We start from the raw sequence: 11,642 nt of genomic DNA on the forward strand, positions 1-11,642 counted from the left end.
GGTGCAAATTTACACTTCGACTTTTCAAAATTTTTTATTTCATCCACGAATGAATGAAAAAAAAAAAAAAAAATGAAAAATAAAGTCGTATTATAGAAAAATGAGCAAATTGAAGAACGGAATTTTGTAGTTCTAGACACTTGAAATTTTCGTGGGTGCAAAAATTTTCAACAGTGTGGTGTCTGTCAATTATGACTTAAATTTTATTTCTTTTAAATTACATTTCTTGGTTTGATTTAATCCTAACGGAATTATCGATACCATCAACGAGATGAGTTCTGCCAAGAGTTGTCGAAAAAAGAAAAATGTATCGGTGCAGAAGTAAGAATATGAAAACAGTAACGAGACGATGAAAAACGCTGACATGTACGAATCGTTTTACATCTGTATCCATTAAAAAGTCACCTGATCGAGAATTCATCATGCAACGTTCGATTTCCATAGCATAGTGAATATGTCTGTCTATAGACGATGGAGTGTGAGTAGAGATAGAGACAAGGAAGATCGATCATACGCTCAAACGTGACTCACATATATCGAGATTGAATTGTGAAAAAGTGAGTTTTCGGTGATCCATGGAAGCCCCGACGTACTTGCATATATAAATCACACATATGCACTTGCATGTGTGAGGATCATTCGATCTTCGTTTGGAGAGCTTTTACAGAGTTTCCGGTACGTCAATCGGAAACGACGACTTACGAAGTTCGAAGAAAATTGAACCTCACATTTTCTTTGCTAAAGTACGACTCCACGAGGATTTCGACGAAGGCGATCTCGTTTTCGCAGACACTCTGGTATGGGCTATGAAAACGCCGGATAAAAATAACGCACTATAAAACGTAGATGCGACAATCACGATCTGTTTTCAATCAACCTTTGCCTTTGTCATATCCGCTCGAGATAGTGCAGACGAAATATTTTTACGCAGGGTTCAGTAAGAACTTTCGAACAAAAAAATTCTATCAGACCAGCTCAATCCCAATGACACAAAGGTTTGTTATTCTATACGGGATTCTTGTATAACATGAATACCGACAAGAATCCAGTTTTCTATGTGAGCGTATGTATACTGTGACGCGGTGTTTTCCCGAATCACAAAGGGGCTTTCAAACAGCGCAATAAATGCTTTTCAACGACAGGGCCAATGTTTTTCAAATGATTATTATTTTTAATGGGATCTCGTATATATTTTCTTTTTCGGAGAGTAAAGTTCAAACGTGGACGTCGTTTCACCGGACTAAGAGTTCGCCTCGTGGCGAGACGACACATTAATGCTCGAAAGCTCATTGTTATCGTGGCTCCTGTCGTTTTCCCAACGAGAACGCATCGTTTCAAAGGACCAAGCGTCAGGTCTTTGGCCCAAAGATTTCATCTCGGACTGTCGAGTTCGCACGCGACGGGGATTTTATCATTTAAAGATTTTTATTATCGTTTTCAGAGCTTGCAAGGATCGTGCAACAGCCTGCGAATCCCAGTGGCTCCCGAGGCCCGACACCGCCAATTTTATTCCCGTCCGAGCTTCTTTTCGAAATATCGATTATCGATTATTGTTATTGCGAATGCCGTTAGTGGCCGGCGAAGAATGGCCAGCTAGAAACTGCAGCAACCGAGCCCCGTCATATTATCACGCTTTTCATGAGATTGAGTTTATTCTTCTGAGGAGAATGACCACGTCACCCCGAATCCCTATGTGGCTACTCTTTGTTCTACTTCCACTTCGAATCACACGCGTCCCTCTACCGTAGTTCGATTGTCAGGAATATCCTTTGCAGACACAAAATTATTATGATACCATCGTTGCTGCGTGGCGTATCGGCATTTTGGCAGTTTTTGCCAGAAACAGACATTTTTAGTCCGAAATGGAGCCAGGAAATATGATATTCGGTGAATTGTAATAAAGTTAAATGAGGGTTCACTTGGTTTGTAGTGGAAACTCTGCAGGTGTCAATATGATGCCCAGACATTATGCGCGATGGCAAAGTATTATTTTTGGTGAAACTTTCTCACGCGTCTCATTTTCCAATTACCCAAAATAAATAGTCTCAGATGAAAGTTGATCAGCATTGAAAACGATGATAAAATGAACGTTGTTCCGAGACATTGGAGCAGATTCCGGAAAAGCCCATACATACCCATACATGATTTGATATGTTCCAGGGTTCGCGATCATTATCGTAAGAAGGAGAAATGCTCTCCGTGATTTGAAAGCCCATTAGAGTAAAAGTCAGTTAATGCTAACAAGGGATGTTGGAGGGTGCGGGTGGGGTGTATCGCGTATAAGTGAACTCAATAAAAGTTAACGCAAACTACGTTCTCATAACGTTCGCAATAAGCTGTCTCGGGATCGGAAAAATCGATATTTACGTTTATGTATCGGTGGATGCGCGTCCGAATGCATTTATATTGTAACTTTCTGACCAAACTAAAAGTCCCCATAAAATTTCGTTTTCTGGATTCATACCTGGGGCTAGTTTTCTCACTTGTTTCGAAATTCCTTTTTTCGGATGTTTGAAGCATCGGATATTGAGTTTAACACGAAAAATATTGTGCGGAAGTGTAATAACTGAGACGATTTGCTTGATGCGAGCTCAACGAAAACGCGTTCAATTTTCATCGAAAGTACCGAGGCGTGGAAAACTCTCAAACCGTATGCTCAATATATATTTTCTCAAATCAATACCTCCCATTTGGCATGCAATCAATGGCACACGGCGCATATCTATCCAAACTGGTTAATTAACAATTCATTTGGGGCTTGCTATAAATTTTTTCGCGTACGAATTGTTGCCTGAGGAAAACACGATAACGCAAGGGGCCTGAATCGTGAAAGATTGAGTGAATGAGGAAGAAAAGGAGTAAACAAGGGAGAGGTAAAGCGAGAAGAGAGTAGAACGAAAATAAGGAACAAGGGATGGAAGATTTCTTCTCTTTCGCTCCCTCGTCCTCCGCCAGTGAGGCTGAAAAATCGATAGGCACCTAATTATTCTCCGTTGAGCTCGCTTTGTCAACCTTTTCTGTTCACTTCTTCCCCGCTCCACGTTCAATCATACAGCGCAGCCTTGAATTTGAATTGGTTGTTGATCGCGTAGATTTACCCAGGTAATTCGTTGCTTCTCGTATTTATGGTGCAGATACACAAAATGGCGTTCAAAATGGAGGTTTCCGTCGACGGTCAGTTGTAAAATGGCGAAGCTTATCTCACCCCATATATTTGGTGACTCGGGCCAATCCCGTTTTTGCTGCTGTGCTCTATTTTAAGTACAACGTGATTTTTGAAAAGTAATTAACGTTTGTTTGGCCTTTACGCATGTAGCCACGTATGTCAAAGGATTCAAAGTTTGGTCACACCATCAAAAAATTCCAATCACCGTGTGAGCAAAGAGAAAAGGATTTTCGGAGGAAAAACATTGTTAAGCCGTAAAATTCAACAGTATACGATGCGGTATTTATATTCACATATAGACAAGCAAATAAATCGGTATGATTCCCATTGTATATGGGAGATAAAATAATGCATAGCATTTTCCCCGAAATTCCACCACGCACACGTATATCGGACGTTTTTTTTATTCGAAATTTTCGTGATGGAAAAAAATTGCCCGATACCACTACCCGAATAAAACCGCAATCTTCTATACGTGTTCGATACCAAAAAAAAAAAAATAGAACTAAAGAACATAAAAATGTGCGCAGCCACGCAGCGACGAGAAATACATGGGAAATATTTTACGATCGAACCTCGACGAGAATAGGGTTCAATTAAATTTTCAGAGAAAACAAAGCTCCGTGTGCACGTTTCATAAATGTCAATCAGTGATTAGAAAAATTGTAAAAAGTTCAATTTTACATTTTTCACACCTTTTCCGCAGGTATAAAAGAAATAAGTTTACCTTAAAATTTCTGTATTACGGTCGCAATAGGAAAAAATGTTTTGCACTTAGAGGGTAATAACTTGAAGAGTGAGAAGTGAAAAGATACCCTGATGACTGCAGTCCCTAATGAAATTGGGTTTGCAGCAAGAAATATGGCAGACGTGGTGTTGTTTGCAAAGTCTCCGTACTGACTTTTTCTGCTTTTTTCTTTTATTTTAAACGAGAAGAATCGCGTTTCACTTTACCCAATATTCAGCTTTGTGACTCGCATCACCATGCTGGGAGTTTATCTTACACGACTAATAAATTTGCTCATTTATTTTGGTTTAATTAACAATTCGATTCGTGATTAATATGCAAATGCCTAAATTAAAATATTCATTTTATATGAATGATCAAACGGATTCGGGCCACATACTAGATAAAATTGGGTCGCTGCATACGGCGGTGTGGTCGGACTCGTACGAGCAAGTTTCAACGGGTCGTTATTATTTTTGTTTTTGCTTTCGACGTGTTCAGCTTCAGCTGAATTTTCTCTGGTGTAACCTATAACTTGATTGGTATCGTCAGGATACTGTTGTGCCGGTGGCTACAGTTTGCAAAGATCAAAAGAAATGAAATTTAAAAAAAACATTCAGGGAATTGGTTCGTATGACCCAATTGATTTCATATCGAATTTCACGTTGATTACTTTCCTTTTGTGGAATTGTTTTGCTAAGTATAATTCCTGCACCATGATTTTTGTAGTCATATAATTCTCTGATCAATATAAATACCGAAGGTTTTTGTTTCACAATATCTTTGATTTTTTTTCCTAGTTTCAATCGATACTTCCATTTATAAATATTTTGAAGGTATTCACTTCCATTCATTTCACCCGAAAGAAATAAACTATTTGCCATGTCGGCCAATGGGAACTTCGTGATTTAATCAACCATTTTTGAGTTTCATTTTCATCCAGATATCTTTGCAGAAGCTAAAGTAAATTTTACGCACGCACATGAGCATGTTTTGTTATGCATAAGAATGTGTTTCATCCAGCCAAGAAACTCGCACAAATATTATTATTCCAGAGGTACTACTTTCTCGTATAAAAAAAGTGATATGCAATATGAGAGAGTGAAATACGTGCTTGAGTTACATGCAAGATGAAGACACCGTTCTTCATGTACATTCTGTTGAGAATCTACGTGGAAATGTGAGATTTCCTCACTGCAGTTTGATTCGCTATATTTATTGTATGAATTTATACAGCTCATGTGCATTGCTATATGAAAGTACGTGCATATTTACGGAATACCACTCCAAACTTTTTCCATCACTTCCACTCAGAGATGAAAGTACGCATAAGAGTTGCATTCATCTTTCTAATCTATTGATGTCTTCCTCGTAAAATTTCTTTGAGAGATTTTTTGCTGCTGATTTTTCATGCAACATTTCGTTCAATCGTACTCCGATCTCAAATATCACGAGGCTTCATATTCTAATTCATTTAGTCGTTCAATGTAATATTTTTATGACGACTCTCAAGATTCTTTTGTAGATTGAAATTTGATGGATTCAAAATATATGTCTGCAGATGTTTTTGGAGGCCAAGAATTGAATAAAATTGAAAGTTACATTCGAGATTCTTTCCCTATTCATATGCTCAGATATGGAAGAATTTTCGTCTTCAATATTTTTATCACAAATAGAACTACTCATTGGTTGAATGAATTTGCTCACTGTGAGCAAAGAAATACGAATTTGAATTTTCAAGCTTCCGGCATAACCTCGAAAAAATGATAACGGTCAACATAATTAGTGCAGAAGATTGTTAGTGTCGTAAGACTTGAAGTTGATACTTCAAAAGAACCGGGGTGTGTCAAATGCACACAAGAAACTTGAAAGAAAAGTAGTCGTAATTGGGGCATTGAAGCGAAAACGCTGTTTGCTGAAGCTCGAGCAATGAATACAGGGCGATGAGGTTAACACGAAAGAGCACACGAAAGTGTCAGTCGTACCGAGTTTGCTGTTAGTGAAATTATGTTGGAAGCGTAAAAAAAAAATTTTTTCGAGGCTGTCGTCGACGAATTTGAAAAGACAAATTAATTCGTTAGCAGATTTCCGTTGCTGTTCGAATCATCAAGAATTTACGAAATATTGATGTTTCATTTACTCAGCAATGAATATAAAAAATTTGCGTTAGCAATTTCAAGTGGATATGTACTTTTGGAGAGTTCACTTTTGAGGATGTAAAGCAATAATGCAGTTTCGTAACATGCACCAGCGGAGCTCAGCACTTTTCATTTGTATATGCAGCGAATTTAAGGGACTCGAGAGAAGAAGCCGTAGCACGAAATCACGAAATACGTAACCAAGTTTCCCGAGAAAACATCTAGCCCAATATCCGTATAACGAGTTTTCAAGCGTCGGAGAGCCTGCAGGCAACGAGCAGAAACTCTCATTACTGAATATCTACCAACCGCTATTATGGCGATTCAACTTTTTTCTCAACAAATTTTCAGTATTCTTTAAGTCATTACAAGTCAAAGAACTGAAAAGTTCCAAGGGGAGAAAAATAATGATAAAAACAAATGGATCATGCATCGTAATTTGAAATGAGGTAACAAAAAAAACTAAAAACGATCATTATTTAATTCTTTTAGTATAATATTAAGATACATGAGACAAAACCGATCGATTTACCTCGATTTCCGGTGACAGAACTATGAGGGACGTTCTGGGTGGTTTTTCCGGCGGCACCTTTTTCAAGGTCCCAGTCATGTTGCTAGATCCCGAAATCGTTGACGTATTTGCTGTAACCGACGTGGATGCCACGACCGGGACGTTCTCAGGAACGTCTGACGGACACGTCAATCGATATTGCAACGAGCTACGAGTGCATTCGCTCCTTTCGAATTCCGCATTGCTCGCCATCGCTATTTGTCCGACTACAGACGTAGTTTGATCTGCGGAATCGACAAGTGGTAAGCGGGGTGACAGCCGCTCACAAGTCAAAGATTGACAGGCCTGACTCTGGAGACTTTGTGCCGATATGTAAGTTGGAACTGGAAAAAGGGATTGGCGATGCGAAGCTTGCTGTATTGGCTGATCTTGTGCATTAGTTGCTTTGTCATTAGCGGCCTCGAGAAGATGATCTGGCAAAGGACTCAATTTCATCTGCTGCATTTCTGCTACTAAATTCTTGGGCTGATAATCAGTCGATTGCCTCATACATTTTTCCCCTTGTCTCTCCTGGAGACACTGAAATCGCACGTGAAGATCAGCTTGATGTTGAAACATCGCGACTTTATCAAGAATTTGATTTTGATTCTGCAAGCATTGTAATTTAGCTTGCAGATCACTCTGCTGTCGCTCGAATTGGCTCAATTTTTCTGATATCATATCGAGACTTTGCTGATTTTGCATCTGCTGATTCTGCATGTGTTGATTTTGCTGTTGCTGCTGTTGCTGTTGAGCCTGAAGCGAATCGATTTTCTCGTTGTGCGATTCTGCTTGACTCTGAAGATTTTCAGCCTGACTCTTGCTGTGAGTCAATAAGTTTGTCGAGGCGTTGTGACTTTTTCGGTGACTATGGATGATATGATCGCTGCTCTCACCTCCGGATTTTGGTGTATGGTTATCACTCACGAAATCTGTAACAACTGTCAGCTGCAGAGTCTTTGAGTCTAGCTTCGCCTCACTTAGTGCAGGGTACTGGTGGCAGAGATTGGGGCTCGCTCTTTGCGAAGATATGGTATTACTCAACACCGGGACCAAGTTTGCTACGGAGCCTGTGATCGGTTGGTCATCAAAATCCTTCCTGGAAAATTCCATGTGCTTGGTGAGATCAGCACTAACGTGGCGCAAGTGTCGTCGTTGTTCCATTATACTGCTTTGCGTTATATTGGATATGGGCTGAAAAACAGCTGGTGGCAAACGAGGATCTTTCCTAGAATCTTCAGCCGATGAAATCATCCTGGATTCCCGTCTCTCCTCCGAGGGATTACGGGAGCGCGGACTTGTGGAGAACATTTGATTAGGGAACATTCCTCGTTCGAGATCCTGACGCTGTCGCTGCTCTGCCCACATGGCCAACTCTTGTCTCGTTTTCTCGAAGTTTTGATTGCCAAAGGAAGGACTTTTTTGGGTGGCACGATCGTTGGAGGAATCTCTGATCGATACGAAGGGCATTGGTGATCTGCGAACGTCTTCCATTCTCTTGGCTTCAAGATTCATTGGCGATCGTCTATGCTCTTCGAAGTAATCCGAACGTCTGTTCTCCTGAGCCGACATTGTTCCTGGACGCTGATTCGGACTTACGTTGCCCCATTCTGGTTTTCTCTCGGGAACAATACTTTTCCGATTCTCCTGTCGCTGATCAAAAGTCATCGGTGGGACTCGAAGAACAGGATCGACTCGTCTGGCTTCAATAGGAAACACCTGTGTACTCTCGGGTCTTTTTCGTTCACCCAAAGAAGCTGTCTTATGGCTTGCTATTGTATCATGCTGACCATTGTCACCGGGAAAAGTAAAAGTTATCGTATCGTTGCGTCTTTGGAAACTTGTTGTAACATCCACCGAAACAGACTTTCTATGTTCAGATCTCGAAACATAGAATCCACATTCTGACGCAATACTTTCCGGTGCGTTGTCTCTTGGTACCTGTTCACCGTTGAGATCAACGTACAAACCGTCCTGTCGGGTTCTTGGGTTTTGATTAATTGGTGACAAGAATCGCCGCTCTTGTCCGTCGGGACCAACTTGAGTACCAGCGATCAAGAGAGTTGCTTCACCTCGGATAACCTGTTCTTGGGATACCTGAGGGTTTTGGGTAATCGGTGCTTCGTACTTGGGTGGCAAAGCCGCGGCCGCCTTTTGTCCGGGGACTTCAACAGTTGCTTGTTTCCTGATATTTGGATCGCCATGAGTGATCTTTGAGTTTCCTCTCGGTGGGACCATGGGTTTGGGCCCACGTCCACCAGGTTTCTCCGTTGCTGTCATAACGTTTTGAGCAATTGGCTGGATTATCGGCTGGGCCTGATACTGGGACAAATCCTGTGAGAATCTTTGTGGATTAGGCGATTGTTGACTGAATTGTTGTGGCTGATAGATCGATCCGTGAGGTGTGTACGGAATAGGATTCATCACCGTCTGGGGATACTGGCTGTACGGATACTGGGGTTGTCCAGTGGTGAATTGTCCATAACCTGGCGGTGGTTGGCTCGGTAAGACAACGCCCGTGTAATAAGGGGGCTGCGGGCTTGTCGACTGCGAAGGTAGTTGAGAACCAGCGTGTTGAACGGTAACGTAAGGACCAGTTCCGGAGAAAACTGGATTTCCGGTACTTTGAGGGTGTCCATAAAGGGAGGCTCCAGCTTGTTCTCGGTACGTGACATCTCTTGTCACGTAACCGGCTCGATCTCCGTACTCTCTGAGCTGCTGCTGGGGCTGCTGTTGCTGCGAATAAATTTGCGATCGTACCTCAAACTGACCAGCCCGAATCTGTGTATATTGAGGTACCTGATCGCTCACGTATTCCGTCACAAAATGAGGCTGCGCTTGGACCGGCAAAGTCTGCGTACTTGTCTGGGATACGTGTTGGACTCTGTCGCTCGGTGCTTTTTCGGTTTGATACTGCTGCGGTGGTAGTTGAGCGATTATCGGATGTCGATCTTCCAGTTGCCCTGTCGTAGATGGACGCCGAAGGGTGGGATACTGGATCGTTTGTTGAGAAGTAGCGGTGTATTCCGGCGGCAAATCACTGAAGGTCGCCGGATATTGTAAGGGCGCTCTTGTTTGGGGCGCCTGTTCGAAAACCCCGACCGTACTTTGGTTTCGATCGTGCACTCCGAATCTTTCATACTCTATCGTCCGATTTTCAAAGCCATTCGATATGTCAGGCTTCAAGTTATCGACCGCTGTCGTTCCTGCTTCTGCCCGACCATTCTGGCAGAGAATTTGTGACGTCTGTCCATCGCTCCGCAATACAGAATCATTTTTTTGCTCCCCGGACCGCTGGTCTTGATCTTGGGCTTGTGTCTGAGGCCCATTGGACCCACCAGAACCGGACTGTGACATTGCGGCCCCCACCGACGGTCTTCCGCCGATGTAGCCGAGGATTCTACCCAGTCCACACACCGTGATAACTTGCCAAACACTTTCGGAGAAACCGCTTTGCGACTACATAAGCGAATACAACGATTTTTTGCTTTAACTATGATTTTTTATTATTTCCCAAACTTTTATAAATATTCTCAAGTCTGCTTTGACTTTTATATTTTCTTATTTACTCGTTTCGAATTATGAGACATATATATTGTTTAGCACTTTGATTATACTTTCTTTATGAACCTTGAGCTTCGAAGAGACACTAATTTATGTTCGACACTTTGACTATGGAAGATTTAATTCGTCGAGATGGACCGAGTTCCTTAGGCTTTCTTCGGGCTCAGTCATCGGGTTTCTTCGCTCTCCTCCATCCAACGAAGCTTCTCCGTCGACCTCGTTTTTTATTCACTCCCTATCGATGTCTTTCTCGGCCTTCAAAGTTTGCTCAATGAATAGGGATCGTCGAGCTCTTCTTGAAACTCTCTGCCATACTTCTCGCGTGGAATAGAAGATTCTCTGCTTTTGTAAACAACTCTCCCTCCTACTATCGACTTTCTGCGCTTCAAGATTGATGCTCCCTCAATACGTTTTCCTGCCGCACCACTCGAGCTTGGAATCTCCAGAATAACTCACTCGCTATTCCGCACGCCTTCTATTTGCCCTTTCCCCACGAATTAACATTCGTTGTTTTATACTATTCGGCGATTAATCATACTTTCTCCGTAAATATGGTGTCCAAAGTCTTTATAAAAGTATTTACTTTATATTACAAATTGTGATTGCAGCTTTTTGATTTAACACGCGTCGTGCGAATATCCTTGTCGAGATTTTTCATTGGTTGAAACTTCGTGTGTTTAAATCGTCAAAAAAACGCTTTTCCTCCCCCTCTTCCTGAGACGTTATATCAACATCGTCAAAACTTTGAAGAATCGTTCGGTAGTAAACTCGCCGGAATCGTAAAACAGATATTACTTTTGATTTCGGTTATACGTCGTTATCTACAAAAGCATGATGCCTCTGTCATTTTGATTATATTTCTCGCTCATTCCAATTGAATTCTATCCTGGCTGACTTTAATGTCCAAAAGTTTGTGAGCACTTTCTTACCAATTTAATTGCTTTGATTTATCTTATGAAAGTTTTATGAAATATTCATCATTGACGTCGTAATCCTCGCTGTTTTCGTCCTCCTTATTCCCATCTTTTATCATGGGACTCGCCACCCAAATAACGAGTTTGGAAATCCTCGTGCTGGATTAGCTTGTCGATGGTGAGTTTCGGCTATCGATTCACTCGACCTTGGCCATCATAAGTCGACGTGTTCATCTGTAAAACAACGAAAAGGTCTTTTTTGGTGCAGATTTTTGCACCGGGTATAGAACCATACGGCATTAAATGCCGCGCTGTTTCCCCGCTCGATCGACCTGCGTACATGTGCAGTTTTCACTGGGATGCTCTCGTATCGAAAAAGCGTAAAATTTCCTATGAAACTATCGTCAATGGTTTCCGAATAACTCCAGACGCAACGTAAAATTGTAAAAATTGTATACTCGTATTTCAATTGAATCGTCGTTTTTTCATTGAGCGTACCATTTTTACGATTTAAAATATGCACATATAGATAAGAGCCTGCTCATACATATGACCACAGTAAATGACTATTCAGCAGTTTCCT

General features: G+C 41.4%; 1 protein-coding gene across 1 annotated transcript in view; it reads right to left on the reverse strand.

Moving 5' to 3' along the window:
• The window catches only part of LOC122409253 (uncharacterized), a 270,883-nt gene extending 260,749 nt beyond the window's left edge, over nucleotides 1-10,134 (reverse strand). The window contains exon 1 of the mRNA XM_043416659.1: nucleotides 6,564-10,134. Within this exon, the coding sequence (XP_043272594.1) occupies nucleotides 6,564-9,938 (3,375 nt within the window). The 5' untranslated portion in view covers nucleotides 9,939-10,134. The remainder of the gene's footprint in view (nucleotides 1-6,563) is intronic.
• Nucleotides 10,135-11,642: the final 1,508 nt, after the last annotated feature.

This window comes from Venturia canescens, chromosome 4 (assembly GCF_019457755.1).
Source record: "Venturia canescens isolate UGA chromosome 4, ASM1945775v1, whole genome shotgun sequence".
In the NCBI taxonomy this organism is placed as follows: Eukaryota; Metazoa; Arthropoda; class Insecta; order Hymenoptera; family Ichneumonidae; genus Venturia; species Venturia canescens.